This window comes from Myotis nattereri, assembly GCF_964212035.1.
Source record: "Myotis nattereri genome assembly, chromosome: 11".
In the NCBI taxonomy this organism is placed as follows: domain Eukaryota; kingdom Metazoa; phylum Chordata; class Mammalia; order Chiroptera; family Vespertilionidae; genus Myotis; species Myotis nattereri.
Window position 1 is genome coordinate 45,079,879 of NC_138086.1, and position 24,479 is coordinate 45,104,357.

At 37.5% G+C, this 24,479-nt stretch overlaps 1 protein-coding gene across 1 annotated transcript in view; it reads left to right on the forward strand.

The window, feature by feature from the left end:
- Positions 1–22,955, forward strand: part of ANKIB1 (ankyrin repeat and IBR domain containing 1) — a 123,002-nt gene extending 100,047 nt beyond the window's left edge. Inside the window, exons 11-20 of the mRNA XM_081102338.1 lie at positions 2,706–2,836; positions 6,717–6,851; positions 7,984–8,070; positions 8,159–8,225; positions 10,045–10,190; positions 10,999–11,177; positions 12,010–12,061; positions 18,264–18,378; positions 19,333–19,466; positions 19,793–22,955. Of these exons, the coding sequence (XP_080958464.1) occupies positions 2,706–2,836; positions 6,717–6,851; positions 7,984–8,070; positions 8,159–8,225; positions 10,045–10,190; positions 10,999–11,177; positions 12,010–12,061; positions 18,264–18,378; positions 19,333–19,466; positions 19,793–20,536 (1,790 nt within the window). The 3' untranslated portion in view covers positions 20,537–22,955. The remainder of the gene's footprint in view (positions 1–2,705; positions 2,837–6,716; positions 6,852–7,983; positions 8,071–8,158; positions 8,226–10,044; positions 10,191–10,998; positions 11,178–12,009; positions 12,062–18,263; positions 18,379–19,332; positions 19,467–19,792) is intronic.
- Positions 22,956–24,479: the final 1,524 nt, after the last annotated feature.

Sequence of the window (24,479 nt, forward strand, 5' to 3'; positions counted from 1 at the left end):
ACCAATTAATCTTTCTCTCTCTCTCTCTTTCTCTCTCTTTACCCCCTCTCCCTCCTTCCCTCCCTCTTTCTAAAATTCAATGGAAAAAATATCCTCAGGTGAAGATTAACAAATATAAGTAAATAAATAAGATTGTCAAATCAGTTTTTTCATAGTACATAATAAATGGTTATTGAATGGAATTCAAATTGTCTTTTTAAGAATTCAGTCTTTAAAAAGAACTTTGTTTTCACTTTCATACATATTGACCCTACTAATAGGTCTTAGATTCTGTTATTCTCAAATATTTTATTAAATGAAGTTAATATTTCTTAGAAAGAGACCTAAGCACACGAGATTATAAAGGAAAGAAGATCGAGATACATAGACATATAACTGAAGTAAAGGGAAGAGTATGGAAGTCAGTACGAGCGAAGACGACTCATCAGGTAGATTGAAGGGAGGTAAGGTATTGCAGGTATGAAGAACAGTATGTATAAAGGGCAGATGTATGAAATAAGCGTGTTCAGAGAACTGGAAGTGAAGGCATTTCTTTTTTTCAGCACAAGTTTTTGTTGTAATAGTGGTCATTTTCTGAACATGACTTACTTCATGCAATCTACTAAAATGCATTTAGGAACTAGCATTCTCTCCAAGGGTGGGAGAGAAAACACTGTTATATTGCAGGCCACACAGCTACTTTGTTTTAATGGCTTTGTGCTTTATTTATTGTAACAATGGACAATAAGGTCATAAGAACATGTGAGAATCTCTGAGCTAAAAATAGTGTTGATGCTGAAGGGAGGAGAAAGGCCACTACATGTAAACAAAAATTAGATATTTGTACTTAGTAATTAGTTTTATAACTATACCCTTTGTAAACAGCATTACCTTTCCAGTTTGATCTTATTGGCCATGAGTATAGTTCATTCCAACACCCTAATCAAACCATCATCTACCAATGGGTTTTGAACTGGAGTGGAGTGTGATCAGTTCATTGCTGCTGTTGCTGTTGTTTGTTTTTTGCTGTGTGGAATTGAAAACCAGTACTTTACAGTCCAGCAGTAGATGCTGTGCTATTGTTGGCACAAACAAGGGTTTCTTGTGGCAAGGTGGCCCCCTCCTCCACTGCTGGGCTCCATCAGAGTGCTGCTCCTCATCCCAGCTCTTCCAGTTCATATGCATAGCCATTTCCGAGGGAGGGCTCAGTCAGCTCAAACCTTTGCCTCCTTCCCTTTCCAGGGATTTACATCTGGAGGTTGGGTAAGTTTTTCTTTTAAACATCAGTATTCAAAACATCTGATTTCTCCGCTGCTTTTAACATTAGAACTAATCCCTTACCCCACCTTTCTGAGAGTGTCTGCATATAATCAGAGCCTTGATTGGACGGGCCACTTTGAGTGATTCCAAAGTGATTTTCTGACACCTCTTTCAGTAAGAAAACATAGGGCTTCTCTGAGCTCATAGAGCTAGAAAACAGAACAAACTTGATTATTGACATTTCTTGAAGGAAAAAATAAGTTTTTAATTGTGCATTTAATTAACTGCCTCTAGCCCCTAACTCTCCACTGTGGGGGGAAAGTTTATAGAATGTAAAATGTCAAATTTAGAATATTTTAAAAGCATGGCATTCCTTTAAGATTGCAGGTTTGTTTTTTTCAAATTTATCTTTAATGTTGAAAATACTACAGATGTCCCCTTTCTTTCTCCATTGGCCCTCTCCACCCTGCCCTGGCCTCCAGATCTCAAATTTAGTAGAATAAATTGAGTTTAAGATGATGAAGAACATAGATTTGTGTGGGGACAGAATGTGGGAGAAGTTTGCCAGGTAGACAGTGGCTAAATCATAAAGGGTTTTATATTCTTTGTTAAAGCAATTTGGTTTTATTTTGTAGTCCGTAGTAATTAGAGATTACTGTGCAGGCTGTATTGTGGGGGGTGGGAGCAGGGAGAAGGAGCTGGAGAGATAAGTTGGTTGTCTGTGTTTTAATTGTCTAGGCAGGAAGTGTGGAGGACCCTCACTAAAGCAATAAAATTGGAAATGGAGAGGAACGGGTATGAAAAAGAGGTAGAATCAATGGGACATGGTGGGTTAAGGAAAGAGAAGGGTGTGTCCAAGATCATGCTCTTCCTGGATTGACTTGAGTAGATGATCTTATCTTTACCAGAGTAGGAGATAGAGAAAGAAGCGATTTGGGGGTCAATGGTAAGTTTAGTTTTAGACATGTCACATTGGGTTTGTTTTTAGCTCATCTAAAATAATCATGGGTAAAGTGATGTTAATATTTCAATATAATTTTCATGTTTTTTACTGTGAGGAAGACTTTATGGCAATTATATTGACAACTGGCCTATTTCAGAAATTATTGTCGAAAGTAACCATTCTTTCTATATTTTCTCTGATGCAATAATTATTTTAAACAGAGAATAACATAATGCTTTCTTTTAACTTTAGATATATTTCTTCCCCAGTTTATTCAAACACAGCTTTAGGGAGAAATCTCTTTTAAGTCAGATTTCCTAAATAGAGCTTTTGGAACACAGCTCCTTATCCTATAGTCATGCTATTTAAAATGAGGCAGTTTAAAAGTTTTGCCATAGAGCCTAGTGGGAAAATAAATCTGTGTTTAAAATTGAGAGGCAACCCACAAAGAACACTCGGGAGTTTTCCCTTGCAGTTCTATATTAAATCATTTATCTTTGTGTTTGTGCTTAATATCCTAAAGTTGTGGGAGTTAGTGAAGCTTATGAGGATGCTGCCAACTGTCTCTGGTTGTTAACTAACTCCAAGCCTTGTGCTAACTGTAAATCTCCAATACAGAAGAATGAGGGATGCAATCACATGCAGTGTGCTAAGGTAAGAAGTTAAAGAGGATTGTGAATGTTTTGCAATTGATTGGCAATTTGATTGGTTGTTGTAAACATAAAAATGTTTTTAGATTTTAGATGGATCCTAGGAGATTGCATTCTACATTCTTTTTGAGTAACTTAAGTATTGATTTATATTACTAAATTTGACGCTCATGGTGAATGTTAAAAATAAGAGTAAGGATCCAGTGGTATTTGGCCAGAAGATCCGAAACACCTGAGTCCTTCCCTGCCAATCACCTTCCCAGTGAGGGTCCTGAGAGAGTTTTGTCTATGTATAAATAGTAGTATTAAATGATAGTATACTACTGTGTATAGATCTCTTGCAAGGTTGGTTTTGGAGCACATAGCTTAGACTCAAGTCCCAAGCCAGGCCCCAGAAATCCCCATAAGTCTAAATCTAAATCTTGTTGTCTTTATATAAGATATGTCTACAATAAAGGTACCCAAAGCATTGGGCAGACTTTAGGTCTGCTAATGAAACTGTTAATTAAATAAGTAATTCATTCTTAAATTGAAAATGAAAATGCCAACAAAGACCTACTTGACTAAAAAATGATTAATATGTATAATTACTATTAGACAGCTACCCTCCTGACTTAGTTGCATAGAAAGAAACTACCATATTTAAAACAAATACTCTGGAATTAGGTTAACAATATTTTATCCTATGCCTAAATGTATGAACATTTTTAAAAATCATAATGATAGTCCAATTTTTTTCTTGTCATTGGAAGTGCCATGAATATAAAAATATTTTAAATTATTGATAGGACAGTGTGATTTCTATTATTTAGGACTAGAGGCCCAGTGCATGAAATTTGTGCATGGGTAGGGTCCCTAGTGGCTGCCAGGGTCTTCCTTCATTCCATGCCACCCCTTGGTGGTCAGCACACATCATAGTGATCGAACTCCCGGTCGGTCAAACTCCTGAGGGGACACTTTGCATATTAGGCATATATATTATTTATACACACACACACACACACACACACACACACACACTAGAGGCCCGGTGCACGAAATTCATGCATGGGTAGGGTCCCTAGGCCTGGCCAGCGATCAGGGCCTTCCTTCATTCCGCGCTGCCCCCTGGTGGTCAGTGCACATCAGGGGGCAATCAAACTCCTGGTTGAACTCCCGAGGGGACACTTTGCATATTAGCCTTTTATATAGATAGATAGATGTGACAGAAATACAAATAGTTAAGATTCCAATAAAATATATTAATATCTTCTAAGTATTATTTTATTTTCAACCTTAGAAACTGATGATCATTATTATCATGACTTTTAACACATTGTTTGCGGGTAGTTTTTATCGCGCGCTAACAGGTGGCGCGGGCCATTTTTGCTAATTTTTTGCACAAGTGGCAACGTTCAGTAAAATTACGACAACTTTAGTTTACGTATTTATACGTTACCCACATTCTACCGCTAGTGTATAAAAAACGTATTAATACGTGTCCCGCGCTCTACTACACTGGTAGAACGTATAAATACGTAAAATGTATAAATACGTTTCCCACATACAATGTGTTAAAATAATGGTAGTTACTCAATGATTTTTACAAGCTTATCTATATATATAAAAGCCTAGCCCTAGCCGGTTTGGTTTTTTTAAATATAAGTATAGTTGGCATACAATGTTGTATTAGTTTCAGATGTACAACGTAGTGATTCAACATTTATATACCTTACAATATGATCACACTAAGTCTAGTAATCATCTGTCACTTTGCAAGCTTATCACAATATTATTTACTATGTTCCCCTTGATAAGTACTTCTTAGGACATAGAAGAAGACATCTAAAGAGTAATGGGCTTGCTACAGAAAAATTTTATACTTTGGGAATTTTTTTTAAATGTAAAAGTGGGACAACAAACAATTTATGTGTAATTGAATTCATGCTCTAACACAGTGACTAAATCATAATACACTTTTATTAATGCCCCAGTGTTAGTAATGATTCAGTAGAGCTTTTACTTTCTGGAATCAAATTGTTAAATATTTTTTTAAATGAGAAATTTGGCCCTATAAAAATAAATTTATTAATTTTTAAAACACTCATTACTCTATTCGTTACCCTTTTGAGACTATTTAGATTTTGCATTTACACATTTTAATACATATTTTTTAATTTATCCGGGTTATATTGATTAATTAAATAGGTTTCATGTATACAGTTCCATAATACATCATCTATGTATTGTATTGTGTGTTCACCCTGCATAGTCTGTCTCCTTTCATCACCGTTTATCCCCCCGTACCCTCTTCTACCTGCCCCTACTCCCTTCCTCTGGTTATTACCATACTGATGTCTATGTCTATGAGGGTTGTTTTTTGTGTGGATTTTTTTTCTTAATCCCTTCACCTATTTCACACATCCAGATACTAGTAGAATAAATATTGAAAAAGAAGATCTCGTTAATCTAGAAACTTAAGTAATATATACAAAGTGTAAAACACATGAAGAAAAAAATATTTTTTTAAATGAAGAAATTTTTAAGAACCCTATCTGTAAGACACAAAAGATGACAAATGAAAAGATGCAGTTCTTGGATAGAAAGATTCCAACAAAAATACCAACAGGTTTTTTGTTATGCATCTAGATAAGCAAAAGTTCATATGGAAAAACAAAGCAGGAATAGCTGGGAAAACTCTGAAGAAGAACAATGAGGAGGAACTAGCCTTATCAAATAGTAAGAGATATTATAAAAGCTCAATAATTAAAATAGCACAGTGCTAGCACATGAATCTACATATCAGTGGAACAGAATAGAAAGAAAGCCCAGCCGAAACCGGTTTGGCTCAGTGGATAGAGCGTCGGCCTGCGGACTGAAGGGTCCCAGGTTCGATTCCGGTCAAGGGCATGTACCTGGGTTGCGGGCGCATCCCCAGTAGGAGATGTGCAGGAGGCAGCTGATCGGTGTTTCTCTCTCATCGATATGTTTCTAACTATCTCTTTCCCTTCCTCTTTGTAAAAACTCAATAAAATATATTTTAAAAAAAAAAGAAAAAGAAAAAGAAAGAAAGCCCAGAAAATAGACAAAGATAAATGGGAATTTAGCATATGGTAAAGTAGGCATCTCCAAACAGTGGATTAACCTGAACTGTTCAAAATGGTAGTAAGATAACTGGAAAAAATGAAGTTGAATTCATATTGTATCCCCAGATAACGTATAAATAGCTCAAAGTCTTACATTTAAAAAAAAAAAAAAAAGACTATTAAAGTATCAAAAAAGAACATAGCCTTGGAATGGGAAGATCTTTCTGACTCAAAACCCATAAGCATACAAAAGGGTGGGGATGCATTTTCATACTGGAATGCTCAGTTTTTTGGCACTGTCTAGTAAGTATAGTAATTGGGAAACTGAAAATTTCTAAAAAATGAGAAACAGGTTTTATATCAGCTGTGCTACTAAGAGACCTTTTAAACTTGTTCTCAGTTTCAAAACCAATTTGTCAGTTACCAGATGTTTTCAAATAGACTGGTAAAGCTTTATAGACCTAAGTAAGATTACCATGAACTTAGAAATGAAACGTTTGTTGGTATATGTTTTTATTATTTGTAAAAAATATCCTATTGATTTTTTTTCTTTTTGATATTTTTAAAGATTCCTTGAGATTATCCATAATATCATGACTTCCATTGAGCTTATTTGTATAAACAGTAATCTTAAACTAACCCCACATCTTTCCAGAGTGCAGATAAGGCTTCAGAGGAAATGTGAAAAAGAGGGTATGTCTTTAAGATTTATTTCTGGTCACACAGGCAGGATTGTTTAATCTCTACAAATTGGTAGAATTTGAAAATAACATGCATATTAACATGGAGAGATGTTTGCATGTATGTTTTCTTTTGAAGTGCAAGTATGACTTTTGCTGGATTTGCCTAGAAGAATGGAAAAAGCATAGTTCTTCCACAGGCGGTTATTATAGATGTACTCGCTATGAAGTCATTCAACATGTGGAGGAGCAATCCAAGGAAATGACTGTGGAGGTAAAGACAACTGTTTAAGCCAACACTTCTGGCTAAGCCACTTAATACCATTGCAAGTGCTTTGCATTTCTCCTTTTCCCATCTTCATCGTAATGAGGTATTAAATTGAATACACTTTAGAGTACCCTTTTATTTAAACAAATGGCTCTGTAAACTTAAGAGCTTTTTTCCCCTTTTTTTATACTGAAGATAAGAAAAGTCATATGTGTCTCAGTCTCTCTCTGTAATGACTTAAAAACAATTTTTGTATTAAAGTATAGTTGACATACAATATTATATTAGTTTCAGGTATACGACATAGTGATTTGATAGTTACTAATATATGCCATATGATGTGATCACCACAGTAAATCTAGTAACCATCTGTCACCATACAGAGTTATTATATTATTGACTATATTTTCTGTAGTGTACATTACATCCCTGTGACAAAAACAATTTTAATATAATATCAACAATAGAGTATTATGTTATAGCATATAATAAATATCTTAGTCTGCTTGGCTGCCAAAATAAAATATCATAGACTGGGTGGCTTAAACACAGAAATGTATTTCTCATAGTTCTGGAAACTAGAAAGTACAAGATCAAGATTCCTGCCAATTCAGTTTCTGGTGATGACTCTTCCTGGCTTGCAGGCAACTCTGTTTTTGCTTTGTCCTCACATGGTGGAGAGAGTTCTGGTGTCTCTTCCTCTTATAAGGGCACTAGCTCTATGGGATTATAACCTAATAACTTTTATCACCTCACAGGCCCTTTCTCCAAATAGTCACATTGGGGGTTAGGGCTTCAACATGAATTTTGGGTGAGTGGGGGAGCACAATTCAATTCATAGCAATAAGATGTGTAATAAAACATTGAAGATTACGATAAACATATGGCTTGAGAGACATCTTTGCCTTACACTCTGGGATTGTGGATTCAGTGGTTTGTCACAGGGAACACAAATGCAGGACTTTGTCCTGGGAGCCTTTAAATGTATTGGTTATTATTTTCTCTCAGTAAAATAGTAAACAAATCTGTATAAATCACTACCTATTATTAATAGAATTGTGAAGTGATTTTTAAAAAAGCAATTTTAAGAGCTAGTACTTTTACTTATAAAAGTCACTTATGGAGTTTTGTTTCCTAGGCTGAGAAAAAACACAAACGGTTTCAGGAACTTGACAGATTTATGCATTATTACACGAGATTTAAAAACCATGAGCATAGCTATCAGGTATGTCCCAAATCATTTCAAATGCAGACTTACACTGTTGTGGATAAATAAAGACAATGATATAAATTATTCATTTCTGTTTCTTTAGTTAGAACAACGCCTTCTTAAAACAGCTAAAGAAAAGATGGAGCAATTGAGTAGAGCTCTCAAAGAAAGTAAGTTATAAGTGGCATGTGGGATGATAAATGTAAAATAGCCTTCGATGCTTATTAGTCCACCGCTTCATTGGAAGTTAAGGCCCTTAAGGGAATATATTTATCTCCATTAGCTCACTCTGGTACTATTTGGAGTATTCTGAAACCCAGAGTGCTGCTTAGCATTTGAGTCCTCTGTGATTAGGTTTTCCACCTGGCTTACCTCATCTCCTCATAATGCAGCCTACGCTGTTAGCAGATGAACACACATCATGGTTTTGCTTACTCTGTGCCACTGCTGATGCTCTAAAATGTTGAGAAAAGTGGATGGGCCCTAAAAGTCATTGCTGACCTAGTCAAAAGAGCAAGATCTGCATGCCATCCAATTATCTGTGACTGAATTCCCAACGAGTCTTGAGAAAATTTAGCCGAATGCCTAGTGGAGTGGAAATCAAGGACAGACTGGGGAGAAATTATCTCGCTGGTGGGCAATAGACACTGGATTCAAAAAGCAAAGACATGAGATAGGGCAAACTTGCAGATCCTGACATGGAAGTTTAGAAAGAACATTTCTAAAAATGGAATTAGAATGTAATATCTCACATTAGAATATAACACCCTTTTTATGAGAATAATTCCCTAATTAAGACAGTAACCATATGTGTCACTAGCAGCTCAGTCTCCTTATTAGTACTTAGACTTTTACAGTGACCTAACTATATCACATCAATATCAAACTCTTGAAGTATAGTCCATGGTACAAATTGAAAAGCAAAACCCTCACAGGTTCTACAGTTGTTCAGCAGGGAATTTTGTCTGTCTCATCACTGATGTATTCCTAATGCTTAGAACAGTACTTAACATACACTAAACACTCAATATAATACCTGTGGATGTGTATTACTCTTTCTGTTCAATCTTTTGCAGGCTAAAGTAAGATATGAAAGAGAATAGCAGAATAAGATATGAAAGAGAACTAAAAGATACAGGATTAGAAAGGAGAAACAAAACTTCACACACTTCTCACTTATAATGAGCAGGGGTGTTTGTTTTATTTTTATTTTTTTACATCTTAGTTCAGATCCCTATGCTAGGGCAGGTATTTTGGGATGGTCTGTATTTGAGTGTGTGTACATACCCATGTGATTTCTTTCTGCAGATGAACAGAATGATCTTATATCCAAAAGTACTTATGAAATAAATTCTGCTTAATTTCAATTTATTTGTAGTTCAGGAAAAAGCTAGCGTGGTATAATAATTTGGGATGGAACAGTCTCCCAGAATATTATACCACGCTAGATTTTCTTTTTCCCTCTTCCCACTCTCTCTCCCTTTATCTCTCTCCCTGGAGTTTTCTGTTTACTAGCAATTAGTTATTCAGTTGTTCTCGTGTTGCGTCTTTTTCTCCTTTCATAATAGGCATGACTATAACTTGGCTTTTATTTTTTCTTAGCAAAACATTTATTCTAACTCTTATTCAGCAAAGTTCCACCAGGGATAACCTAAAAAACTTAGTAAAGCATCGCAGCTCTGAGTTGACCTAAAGCTAGATTGGCTGCCAACAGGGTGAGAACAGAATCCAGGATCAGTTTGTGTGTGCTCTTTCATGACTGCCACGTGCTCCTGGGCTTGTGCGGGTGTTCCATTTATAAATGCATACAAGTCACACATGAGAGTCCTATGTAGGCTTTTAGTCTGCTTCCAATAAATACTATTCAGCTACTTCAAGCTGTTTCTTCTTAGGGGTTCTTTTTTTTCTTTGGAAAATTTAGTTGTGTAATTAATTTTATAATAGCATATTTACAGAAGACTTTTTTACCCTGCCTGGTTTACTTCATAGCTGAAGGAGGCTGTCCAGATACCACTTTCATTGAAGATGCAGTTCATGTGCTCTTAAAAACTCGGCGTATCCTCAAGTGTTCTTATCCCTATGGATTCTTCTTAGAACCTAAAAGCACAAAGAAAGAAATTTTTGAACTCATGCAAGTAAGATATCTTTTTTAAATTAAATTTAAATGTAGTTATTATGAAAAGCAAATTTTTGACCACTTAACTAAGTTTTTTTGATGTAACTAGTCATCAATTTTTTCATTTTAGGGTGGTTTTTAAACAGTAATAAATTGAAATTTTTTTTATGTTTAAATCGTCATTCGGCAGTTCTGAGCTATGCAAACATTTCTTAGTACGTTTATTTCTTTGTTTTAAATTAGTTGAGGTGAAATCTGGCCTAATCTTAATTACATAATTAGGAATTTCATCTTCAAAAATGGTGGGCGGGGGGAGCATATTACATATTAAATGGGAAAGTTGTTATTTACCAATTTATTTTAGGAGTGCAACTAAAAAAGTTACAGGACTTTAAAAAACAAAACACCTAAGTCAGCTGATACCTCAGTGACTGACCAGCTTCCTTGTACATTCCTCTTCTAGACCTAAACCCGCATCACAGGGCTCTTGCCTTCAGCATTTACGGTTAGTCTGTGCCACAGATCATGCATCTGCATATATAGTGACTTGACTTGAAATTTATTAGTTTTTTTCACATAGATATATTATAAATTCTTTGTGCACACCTGGTGTACTCACTCCTTAATGATCTATATAAACACCTATCACATGAGTGCTGTTTCCTATAATGTGCAAAATGGAAACATATGTTAAATGCAGTTACTTCAAAGATTGGATTAATTTCTGACTTCAAAAGACTTAGAGTTAACAGAGAAACCAGATAGACTTTGGATTTGCTATTGACTAATCCACTCAGTCTATAATTTTTTTTCTCTTCTTACCATAGACAGACCTAGAAATGGTCACTGAAGACCTTGCCCAAAAAGTCAATAGGCCTTACCTTCGCACACCCCGCCACAAGATCATCAAGGCGGCATGCCTTGTACAGCAGAAGAGGCAGGAATTCCTGGCTTCCGTGGCTCGGGGAGTTGCTCCTGCAGACTCACCTGAAGCTCCCAGGCGCAGGTAAAAGGGATGCACACTGTGGAATCACCCTAGCTCCAGCCACAAACCAGCAGGTTGATTTTTTTTAATCCTACTAGAGTTTATATACCTAAAATATGGAGAGCTGGTTAAAATATGGTAGCTTCTTTTTGGTGATTTTCCCCCAAGTACTATTTCTATTTTCCTCATTTTTCGTTTGTCATTGTGTAGTTTCTCACCAAGTTAGACTTGGTGAATTTCACACTTCAGTGAACTCATAATTCAGAGTATTCTAATGTGTCATTTCAGATATGTAATGTGTATAGTGATATGATAGCCATAAACATGTTGTAGAATTTGGAAGCCTTGCCAATTTGTCATGGACCTATTTGTATTTTGTGGTGAGGTTGTGAAAAAATTAGAAATCTGATATTAGTAAAGTTACTTAAGTGATATTTATCCTTTAAAGAATAGTTGAATTTTGGTTGTTTTACATACTTATACTACTAATGCCATTATAAGTTGAAGTATTTTTTATTCATAATAATTGCAAGCATTAGAAATTCCTTTGACCCTGTTTTTACATAAACATTTATAACCTAAAAACAGAAAGCAGTCATAAAATACTTTGTTATTTTTCCACCATTTTACACAAACATAAAGTAACTTAGACTTTAAAAGAAATAATATAGTTGTAATAATTTTAATTATATTTAAAATTATTTATATTTAATTATATTCTATAGTTGATCTGCTTTGGTTAAATAAGTTCCAAGCAGAGGAATTAAAATTAATGTTCAAAAGGCAAGGGTCTGATTGTTTGTACTTTGCAGTACTGGTAATAAATCAAATGGTATGTCTAATTTCTTTGTAGCTTTGCTGGTGGAACATGGGATTGGGAATATTTAGGATTTGCATCACCTGAGGTAATTGTTTTGTGGGGGTTTGGCTTGTTTTGTTATATTTTTCCTTAGTATAATCCTGCTTGTATTTGCACCTTTTTCTATTCTAAATCCTGAAATTGTCAGCAGTGTTTTTCTTGTATAATAAAAATGCCTCAGCAGAGTCTGCATCTTAGTTATTTATGGTATTGGGTTATGATCACATTATTAAATGCATCTCCCCTTTATCATTTTTAATTACTGAATAGTCAGAATTAAGGCCAATTTATAGCATGTATTTTTTGAAAATATTGATTAATAGAAATACAAATTTCACTTATTAGAAATGCATTTCTAGTTGTAATATTATTTCAGCCTGAATCTAGTTTTTTAAGTTATTGAGATAACTCAAGAGAATTGGTTTACAATCAGTTGCTAAGGTGGAAACTTAACATTAGTGATGTTTATGCAGTAAGAAATGCTTTGCTTATTAATTGCTTTCTGCTTCTCTTAAGATTTTCACACTCTTCTTGTTTTTTCTTTGTTGTCATATACCATTTTAAAACATAGAAGGTCTACAATACTAGCACTACAAATAGTAATTGCCGCAAATAAAAAATAAGGCAGAGTGAAAATCTTAATCATACTGCTATTTTCTAAGATTTAAATTGCCACCGTCAGTGTTGAGTCTGAATTTTTATATGGTTTTAACAGTTCTCTACACTTTGTCTCCTTCCTTGCTCTTTTATACCATCCAGTGCTTGGAAGGAGGCAGGACAAGCAATGAATCTTTTATCCTTTGTATCCCATTTGTTATCTGCAACTGAAAGACAGTGAAATTGGTTATTATTCAGAAATGACTGTGGCTTATTTAAATCAGATACTTTCTCTTTTCAGTTGCTGAGGATACTTGCAATCACCTTGAGGCTTTTGTATTGGTAGATATATCCAAGAAAATATTGACTTGAGAAAACAATTTATGCTTAGAGCTCTGATATGAGGGTTTTAGGTCTACTTAAATTCCCGCCCTCCGTGGTAATATCTTAATTAAATGGCTGTCGTAAAACAGATTATGAACCTTTTCTCTACCTGATCTGTGCTTATTATTTCTTTGTTTTAATTACAGCTTTAGGGATATTGGGGGAAATGTCCACGTAAAAGGAGAAATAAACAAGCTTCAGTTATTAAAAAAAAAGAGCACTGAAGCTTTTAGAATTTCAAGATAGAAACACAATTTAGCAAAAATAAAACTTTACCAGTGTAGTCACCATCGTGCATGCATCATCTTGCAGCCTCTGGCTCATAGTAACGTTAGGAATCTTGAAATACTCGTCCTTGACTAATTTGGACCTGCTAATATGACTGACACAGATTCACTTTGCAAAAAATAGGAAGGCTTGCCACCTCACATGTGAATATTTATAAGTTAAATTATTGAGCTTTTGTTCTCCAGAGATTGAGAATTGTGAAAGTATCAATAACAATTCCTTCTTAAATTCATTTTTTATGAGTCAATAAAATTTTAAAAAATTATTTAACTCTCTTTTACTGTTCTCTTATTTAAAGTTTTTGGCACATTGAAAGACCAAGCTTTTATGTAAACCTTATTGCAAGTCTAAAGAATTACCACACGATGTGAAACTTTAAAACTTTGCATATATGTAACTGTCAGGTAACTGCCAAAATTTTATCTTTATTTTTTTTTTCAAAATTTTATCTTTAAAAGTAAGCTTTTTGCCTTTATATAGACTCTGAAAAAATATTGCCAAACTCCAGTAGACTTTTAGGTTGAATTTATATTTTTTCAGTAAAGTTAATTCCATCTTATTCTTTTTTTAATTAAACTGAATGAGTCAATGGCAAGAATAAGTATGTGTTTTGTGCTGCCTTAAAGGCAGTGGAGCTCAGGAAAGGCCAAGTCCTGAAGTTTGGGGGCCCCTAAATGCAAGGTCTAGCTCTGTAACTTGTTAGACCTTGGGCTGTGTTCTTCCTTAATTTGTTATCTTAGGAAATTTGTTATCTTCTAAATGTGGACGGTGATACCATGGGAGTTCTGGCAAAATTAGAGCATCTCTTTAAGTCACTGACAAAATTGGTGCTCAATAAATGCTAGCAGCTTTTTTCCCTATAAATCTTAGAATCTCTTAATCTTTGTAGCATTAACACTCTCAAACCATTTGGAGTATCCCAACTAAAGCCTTTTCATATGCTTACTTGAAGACCTTAGGGATCCTTGGAAATTTTCAGATAAGTTTAATTTTATGACAACATTTTTTAAAGCCTATTGCATCCTGAGAAAATACCATGTGAGTTTTCCATCAGAAAAATTATATAACGGGAGAAACCAAGATGGCAGCATAGGTAAACACCTAAAATTGCTGCCTCCAACAACCACTTCAAAAATACAACTAAAAGACAAAATGGATGTCATCCAGAACCACAGGAAGGCTGGCTGAGTGGAAATTCTACAACTAGAAGAAAAGAGAAAAGCACACTGAGACTCAGGAGGTGCGGAAGTAAAGTGCAGAGGTATGGAAGCACGCGGAAAGGGCTGGCAACTGAAGACGCGGTTGTCTTTCTCAATCAGGAGGGAGTCACAATCTCCCGACTGCTCTGATCTCCAGTTCCCGGCGAGTCTATGGGGACCCAGACTCATACGGAGAGAAACTGGACTGTCTGGCATCGGGCAGAAATTGAGGGCGGCTTTCTCTCAGAGATGCTTGCAGCGATTACCGCGGGACACTGAGACCTGGGGCCACTTAGGGCAGGACTGAGGATCAGCCATAGCTGTTTGCTCCACCCTGTTGATTCCCTGAGACCCTGAACCACCCACGCTGTGCGCAGAGGCTTTTGCATTTGAATGACCTGGCCCTTTGCAATCTGAAAATTACCTAACAAACTGCAGCTGGGTCAGAGAGACCCAGAACATCCAAAAGAAGGCCCAAGGCCCCACAGCAGCTTGCATTGCTTCACAGTGGGCCTCATCTGGGCACCTCCAAACCCCAAACAAAGAAGAGGCATCCGCAGATCTCTCCATAGCTCCTGCTGGGTAGCCTCAGGCAGATGCTAAATTAGCACCTCCTTAGAGATCCAAGAGCCAGTGTACCCAGTGGTCAGAGTGGGACCATCCAGATTACAACTCCTCAGATCCATAAGGGACACACTCAGGGGGCAGACTCAGTGAGCACCAAAGTCCCACTGAAGCAAGTCTTGCCCCAGAAGGGTGTCTCCAGCACAGAAGTTCTCCCACCATAACCACAGCTGATTCTCACAGCCAGTTGGCCTGCTGGTCAATTCCTCCCAGCGATACCTACAACAATCAAGGCTTAACTACAACAAGACTGTGCACAAAGCCCACAAAGGGATGCACCAAGAGTGTCCACCTCAGGTATTTGGGGAGGCTGAGCCACTGGGCCCTATAGGACACCTACCACAGAAAGCCACTCTATCAACACAGGGAAGCATAAAAAATGCGGAGACAAAGAAACAGGTCACAAATGACAGAAATGGAGGAAAGAAAATGACTGGATATAGAGTTCAGAACCACTGTTACAAGGTTTTTCAAGAATTTTATAGAAACCGCCAATAAATTTAGTGAGACCCTCCATAAATCTAGTGAGACCCTCGAGGATATGAAAAAGGACCAACTAGAAATTAAGCATACACTGACTGAAATAAAGAAGGTTATACAGAGATCCAACAGCAGACTAAAGGATCCCTAGAATCAAATCAAAGATTTGAAATATGAAGAAGCAAAAATTGCCAACCGGAAAAGCAAAAAGAAAAAAGAATCCAAAAATGTGAAGGTAGTGTAAGGAGCCTCTGGGACAACTTCAAGCATACCAATATCCGAATTATAGGGGTGCCAGAAGAAGAGAGAGAGCAAGATATTGAAAACCTATTTGAAGAAATAATGACAGAAAACTTCCCCGACCTGGTGAAAGAAATAGACTTACAACTCCAGGATGCTGAGAAACCCCAAACGAAAGGAATCCAAAGAGGACCACACCAAGACACATCATAATTAAAATGCCAAGAGCAAAAGACAAAGAGAATCTTAAAAGCAGCAAGAGAAAAACAGTTAGTTACCTACAAGGGAGTACCCATACGACTGTCAGCTGATTTCTCAATAGCAACTATGCAGGCCAGAAGGGAGTGGCAAGAAATATTCAAAGTGATGAATAGCAAGAACCTACAACCAAGATTACTTTACCCAGCAAAGCTATCATTCAGAATTGAAGGCCAGATAAAGAGTTTCACAGATAAGAAAAAGCTAAAGGAGTTCATCACCACCAAACCAGTATTATATGAAATGCTGAAAGGTGTTCTTTAAGAAGAGAAAGAAGAAGAAAAAGGTAAAGATAAAAATTATGAACAACAAATACACATCTATCAACAAGTGAATCTAAAAATCAAGTGAATAAAAAATCTGATGAACAGAATAAACTGGTAAATAATATAGAATCAGGGGCATAGAAAGGGAGTGGACTGACAATTCTCAGGGGGGAAGGGATGTGGGAGGTGCGGGAAGAGACTGGACAAAAATCGTGCACCCTATGGATGAGGACAGTGGGTGGGGAGTGAGGGCGGAGGGTGGGGCGGGAACTGGGAGGAGGGGAGTTATGGGGGGGAAAAAGAGGAACAACTGCAATAATCTGAACAATAAAGATTTAATTTTAAAAAAGAAAAATTATGCCGAGACCGGTTTGGCTCAGTGGATAGAGCGTTGGCCTGCGGACTGAGGGGTCCCGGGTTCGATTCCGGTCAAGGGCATGTGCCTGGGTTGCGGGCATATCCCCAGTGGGGGATGTGCAGGAGGCAGCTGGTCGATGTTTCTCTCTCATCGATGTTTCTAACTCTCTATCTCTCTCCCTTCCTCTCTGTAAAAAATCAATAAAAATATATTTTAAAAAAATAAAAAATAAAAAAAAATAAAAATAAAAAAGAAAAATTATATAACAAATTTATTTTATAGTTTTTAAACTTTCATTTTCTTTAATTGGAAATATGTATATTCTGTGGTCAATAATAGATTATTTAATTCAGAATAATTTTGTGCCATTATCAAGTATACAAAGTAAACAAATTCTCCCTAAGTATAAGTCTTGAACTGAGATAAGAGTTTCATGTCATCTTTGTCTAAGAAATGTGATGGGCCTCAGTGGCCGAGTGAACCATATTAACACGTAACAGGCATCCATTTTGGGATCCTAGGCCTCCAGGCAAAGAGGACATGATATCCCAGCTCAGTAGGACATTTTAGGGAACCTTAATAATCCCTCCAGGCACTTGTATCTTTTATGCTTTTGTTCCTAACCTAGCAAGATTGCTACCACCTTTATTAGATCATACAGGTGAAGGACTTCAAATAAATTTAACCAGAGTGGTATGATGTGAAAGTTTCATTTGTAATATAAAACCTGTTCAGTACTTTCACAATATAAGCATAGTGAGTCCTCAATGGTAACCTGGATAACCATAAACCTGAGTATCTTAGTGTTTATCACTGAAAAAATCTATAATTACCTTCAAAATTAGCCTTCTCATGTTGGTATCATACATACTGACCTTTCTTCTCATCTCTGTGTCACTAAAATATGGAAAATAAACTCAGGGACATCTGCCTGGATTGTGTTCTTCCCATACAGTAAATAGAAAACACTGCACCTGCCTGTGTGGGAGGTAACCCCACATGTCAGCTGATGCCGATAGGAAGCCCAGCACCATCTCATTTTCAAGCTAACACCATATCTCTCTTAAGCTGGTCGTTTGTCTTGTGAGTGTGATATGTCACAGTCCCCAAAAAGACAAGATCTAACTATCTGACAAGGATTTAACAGTGTGTGCTTTTCCTTTCTTTCTGTTGAATGTATCACTTACTTTTTTAAAACCAAACTTCCAGGGAGAGCCTAACTTACATTAGTAAAATCATTACAGGATTAGCTATAATATTAAATAATAAGACCCAGGCAAATGAAATAAGCTCAGTTGCGATCTGGCTTTGGAGCTTGCAGGTACTCCCAATTTACCCAGGCGATTGTAATGACTACTTAAAATTTTTATTTTTCCCTTTCTGTTTCCTTGGCATGGCAAAACCTGAAGTTTCTTTTTCTAAAGCCACGTGATTTTATAATATGTATATAAAATCACACATTTTTTCCTCTGGGGGAAAAAGTGTGCTGTTTGTTTAATTTGCATTAAAAAAGCTGCATGCTCTCCTGTATTTTATAACCTTTGGTTTATGCAGGAATATGCTGAATTTCAGTATCGGAGGAGGCACAGACAGCAGCGCCGGCGAGGAGACGTGCACAGTCTGCTCAGTAACCCTCCAGACCCTGATGAGCCCAGTGAAAGCACTTTAGGTAAGTTCTTGGGTTGGGTATGTCTTAATCTCTTAGCTCTCTTGAGTTTATTCTTAAAACTAAGTAGGTGATTGTGAAAGAATTCGTAATTTAGATACACAATCTGTAGGTAGCTGCTTCTAAGGTCACAGGGTACAGAAAACTATGGGGGTTAAGAACGCAGGCTTCTGAGTCAGAAAGACCTGGTTTCATGACCACATCTCACTGCCTATCAGGGAGACACTTCAGTTGAGTCACTGAACCTCTCCAAGGAGCAGTCTCCTCATTCTAAAGAAGCAATACTGAGAGTGCCACTAGGGGGCAATTGTGAGCTTTTAATGAGATAATGCCTGTAAAATCCTTAGGCATGAGAAGTACCTAGTGAGCATTCATAGGTGGCTATTGGTTACTGCAGCTATTGGTTACTGTTGGCTGTGTTCATGGTATGTTTTTCTTTTAGCCTCACTTTTCCTATAAGCATTCTTTAAAAGAAAATTTCTGGTATTAGGAGTAAGTTATCTTAATTATCAACTTTTAAATGTTAAGTTATAATTGGAAGTCTTTATAATATCAGCAGAGCATCTTTAGTAAATCAGGATCAACAGGTCTGAAGATTTGTTCTTCAGGCATTGTGGTTCCCAAATTCTTTTTATTTAAAAAATAACTCTGAAAACTAAAACACCTTTATTTATTGTTGCTTAAGAAAACAAAGAGGAGTAGCATTGGCCTTTCTGAATAGAACCATTTGTAGTGCAAGCACAAATGCAAAGAATAATCATGGATTTGAAGCAAGTGGTATGAGATAGATATTGTTGCATCTGGTGAGACAGATATGCATAAGAAGTCTCTGGAAGATTAAGTGAATGTGTGAACACAGGTTTTCACCTGCACTGAAAGAGGAATTGCCATTTAACTAAGAAGATGTATGAAATCTGTATGGCTGAACTGTCTCTGGTACCACTTGCTCTGAAACAGATCTCCCAGAAGGTGGCAGTGGCCGCAGACCAGGCACCTCCGTGGTCAGCTCTGCGTCCATGAGTGTGCTGCACAGTTCTTCCTTGCGTGACTACACCCCTGCCAGTCGCTCTGAGAACCAAGACTCTCTTCAGGTAGTTTCCTGGGCGGCCCCCTGGCCCCTGTTTCTGCTCTTGCTCTGTGTGGCCTGGTTTTCTGATTTCACTTTTATTGCTTTCCTTTTTCTTCCTTACATTCAAAATTGTTTCAGGGGTGTGCTACAGGAAAAGAGATTTAGCTTCAGGAATTTTTCCCCTATAACATGGAAACTAAAATAAGATTTGAGTAGATAAAATAATTCTTCTGTATAAATAGAGGTAATATTAATTATCTGTTAAGTAAAAACACAATGGTAAACCTCATTGAGTTAAATCATTTTTTCTTTTAAATTTTAAGTGATTTTACTTTCTGTTGCCCTCAGGCTCTGAGTTCCTTGGATGAAGATGATCCTAATATACTTCTTGCAATACAGTTATCATTGCAAGAATCGGGGCTGGCCATCGATGAAGGAAACAGAGACTTCCTCAGTGGCGATGCTTCCTTAGGGGCAATAGGCACTTCTCTACCTTCCAGGCTGGACTCCGGCCCCAGGAACACAGATAGCCCTGCAGCTGCGTTGAGCAGCTCCGAGCTATTGGAATTTGGCGACAGCCTCTTGAGACTAGGAGCCGAAAGTGACACATTTTCAAGTGACACCCTAAGTTCACACCCTCTCAGTGAGGCAAGAAATGAATTCTATCCCTCATCCAGTGACCCTGACTCAGCTGGCCAGGACGCCAACATCAGTGACAATCTTCTGGGCAATATCATGGCTTGGTTTCACGACATGAACCCTCAGAGTATTGTCCTGATTCCTCCAGCAACTACAGAAATCAGTGCAGATTCCCAGCGCCCCTGTGTTGGAGATGGGTCAGAAGGCGTGAAAGATGTAGAACTGGTGCCGCCAGAAGAAGACTCAGTGTTTGAAGATGCTGTGGTCAGTGAAGGTAGAGGAACCCAAAGAGAAGAAGAAAACTCTTTGGAAGAGAATATTCTGGCTGGGGAAGCAGCGCCTCAAGCTGGCGAAAGTGGTACTGAGGCAGCCAGCAAGGGAGCTGGTTCAGATGTCTCAAGTCAAACACCTCAAACCTCAAGTGACTGGCTGGAACAAGGACACTTAGTGTGAGCTGCATTCCTCTGTCTCCAAGTGCATCGCGGTACAGGTGGCATGCTGGTGGAGTGTGCTTCATGGAAACTGGATCCACTTAATTCCAACTCAACTCTAAACCACTGACATTAGGGTTGAATACGAGGAGTTCCCTTGAATGGTGGCTTCGTTTCGGAGTTTAACCTCACAGGAAACTTCTTTGGTATTTAATTGGATAGCTTTCCCCTTTTTTGCTGACAAAAAGAAGAGCAGGAGAGAAAGAAAAACAAATGGAGTAAGTAGGTTAGATTCCACACTCTAAGAAAATGCAGTCCTCTGTTTAGCCTAAGGTCAGCAATACTTAAAATGGAACATTTAAATTAAAGGCTTACTCCCTCATCCTTGGGTGGTTTTTCTCTTTAAAAAGAAAAAAAAAGGTTTTCTTCATTTTAGAAGTTCTTTTGGACAGATCTGGTAACACTGAGTTCCTCGATCTCTTTGTGCTCTTCCATAACGTTCTTCCTGCCTCTTGGTCTGAGCAGTGTGAATCGAAGTGTCCAAAGCTTCTCTTTAGTGCTGCATCTCCCACAATGTAATTAATTTTCATTTTCACATGAGTCAAAAATTTCTTTTCATGTCTTAGTCCACTTGTGCCAAACTCTGACTCGTGCACTGAGAAGGCGTTCAGGTGTGGCTCCAGGGCAGTGTCAGCATTCTCGGGAGTAAAAGGTGCCACTTGGTAGCCATGAAATGCCAGGCTTTAATAGGCTTTTGTTGCCATGGAGACTGCATTTAAATAAATGTAGCCTGTAGCTTAAGTTAACTAAAACTAATGCTGCTGTTAAAAACAGTTTATTTTAATATTAAAATACAGTTGATTAGCAACAGCGGTGCTGTATTTTAAGAGACACTTTATTGAAAGTGCAATCATAGTTCTTTGTTTTCACAATTTTACAGTGCATTCTAATTACTAATGGGTGCAATTACTTTTAATGGTAAGTGTTTTATAAAATAGAAAACAGTGGAGTTTTTATGAGTTACAGTAAATCCAACAATTATTAAAAATCCAGTAAAACACCCTGCGCAACATGTTACCGTGCCTTTGCCTAACCTCAGTGGATAGCTGCCAGTTCAATAAGTGAGTCATTCAAATTTCAGTGTCTCTTCTGAAGTAACTATGCTATGAACTGCAGAGACCTCCATAAACCACCCATGGCCTTGCCTTTCCAGTCAATATAACAACTAAATAAATGTTCAATCCGTTTGTTTGCCTCAATAGCAAATGCTGACGTGTTTGTTCTGTTGCACAATACTCATTTGCTGTGTGACTACTGTTTAGTGTTGAAAAAATCAACTTCCTGGTTATCAGTGTCTTCCTGTGAAGAAAATACTGGTCTTAGTTGTAATTAAGATTCAATGGTACAGTGTGTAATTAAAACTAGAGTAAACTGTTGGACTGGCTCTTTTACTTACATATTACCCAAACTAGCATAACATAAGCAAAGTAGATAGGCAACACCCCATTTAATGTTTTGCCAGATTTTTACCAAAAGTCTACAGATACCAAAATTTCAGTACTGAGTTTGTACAGGCAAGTCCTGGACTGGGTGAAAGGTTGTATTAGTATTGATATTCACATGAGTTGTAATTATGGTTTTTTATTACTTTTTATTTTCCAAACCCTATTTTTGAAATATTCTTATATTTGGAATTCATGAGACCTAGGACATTATATTATTTAATATTCCTCAGATTCTCCTGGGATTAAAAAGAAACTATGTAGGAATTGTTCCTATGCTTTGGGTGTCATAAGTCCACATTAGTTTTTATTTCCCCAATTATCAGAAACATTGACATCAACCCTTATTAATTTGTTGGGGTAAATATTAACTTTTTTCTACAGTGTATTGCTGTCTATTAAACTGAAATAGTCCATTAAAAAATTTTTTTACAAGTTTATTTTGGATTAAAAATATCAACACCGATCAGTTTTTAGACCAAGTTGTAATTTTTTTCAAAAGAAAGAGTCTTTGTATCATATAGCGGTGTCTTGCGAAGTGTGGAAGTGCTGCGTGAAGGCTGTGGAGTGCATGTTTCTGGTGAGGCCAGTGCCTGGCACCTGGTGTAGTAGGTAGCCCTTGTTCCTGTGCTATTCTCTCCTGAGCATGAGGAAAGATCATTATCCAATTTGTACTTCCTTGGTACATATTTTAAAAACAACACAGTCATTGACTTTACAGTTCAGAAATAAAGTTTGGCAAAGCCTATTTTGTAAACACATTAATTTTATAATGTAAAAAAAATTACTCTAACCTTGACTTGTTATTTGCACTTTCATAGTCTATACTTGATACATTCCCCCTTTATATACAATAGGATTCTACAACCATGTAGATGTTTGGCCAAATGAATGCTGTTAATAATATGTAAAATTCTTTGATTAAACATTTATTACTTAAACTACTTCACTTTGGTCTCATTACATTATAGACTCTGTTTAACCAAGTTAGGAAGCTGATCTTCTTCCAGTTAAATTCCTTCAAATATGATGGGACTAGTTTGATTCTTACATGTAATCAGTCAGTGCCTAATATTTTTTACAGTGAGCATTTTATATCTCAGAAGAGTAGATTTCTTTCTAGAAAGATATAAGTGGACTTTTCTAGACTATGACATGACTGTCCTTATTTTAGGAACTGCGGTAGTCATACTTCTTAAAGAAAGATGGGCCAGAAAAGCTTGCTTTTGCTCTCTGTTCCACTTAAGACTGACAGATGGCTAACAACCTGAGTGGTGGCCAAACTTGAAGGAATTATTCTTCTCTGTCTTTAAAATGAAACATTTGTGAGCAGGTTATATGTTACCTTTTAACCAGCTATTTGCACAAGGGACCAGTTTACAGACTGGCTGAGACCAGCCTGCACGAGACACCAGCTTACCGACTGGCTGAGAGGGAGATTTATGAAAGAGCAAACAAGCACAATATAGAAAAGGATCATCACTGGACAAAACAGTCCTGTCCTGGTGCACACCTTGTTTGGGTGTGCCTAACAAAGTTGCCTGGGCCAGTTATGCAGCTGGAGACCTTAGCAGCAGGCTTGCTTTCGGGCATCGCTGTCCTGACCCTGGCTCCTCCGCTGCAGCACACCCACTGCAGCTTAACTAAATGGAGCCTGTAGCTACGTTCGCCCAGGCCTGCGATGTTGCTCCTGTGGAACTGGGGTCAGGGGAGCTGACACAAATGTGCTGATGTTCATTCGCATGCTGTGCTGTGAGGGCTTTACCTCCGACTCCGGATATCCTTATCCTGTCAGCAGCCAGGGAACTGTACCAGGCTGACTTACTGGTTTGTGAGCAGGGTAAAAGGAAGCCCCAGACCCCACAGTTTGACAATAAGGTTAGAATGCTGACAGACGTGATTTTCTGCAAGAGAAACTGGGCCTAGTTTGGGAATATAAGACTCCATTAAATCTGTGTGGTGGTGAACGCTCTCACCCAAGGGATAGATCAGGGGTGGGGCAGATTAAGGGTTGTCCTTTCTGTTACTGAACACGAGTTGAACTGATGTTGACAGTCTGAGGGATCAGATGTGGGATTGAAACGAGCTGTCAGTGGTGCTTTGGTTGCTGCTCACTCCTGCAGGCGAGCAGACGAAGGAATGTGTTCCTGACTAGGAGTCAGCAGTTCCTGGAGCCTACCTGAAAGGTAATGTGATGCACCTCCTGAGTCAGGGAGTCGCTAAATGTAAAACAAATGTTATCAGCAATAGGAAGCTTGCTGCTTGAGAGTTCTGAGTGGACCAAAAACATTAAAAGTTCATTTGGTTGAGCTGCAACACTATCCAAATGCAAAAGGGAATGCAAAGCCTTGCCTAACAGTGCAAGTCAGGCCCCCTCCCAGCAGTGAGGATAGTGCTCAGTATAGGAGCGACACCAGATGACAAAAACTGCGGGTGTGCAGGAGCCGAGAGAAGGCCGTGGGC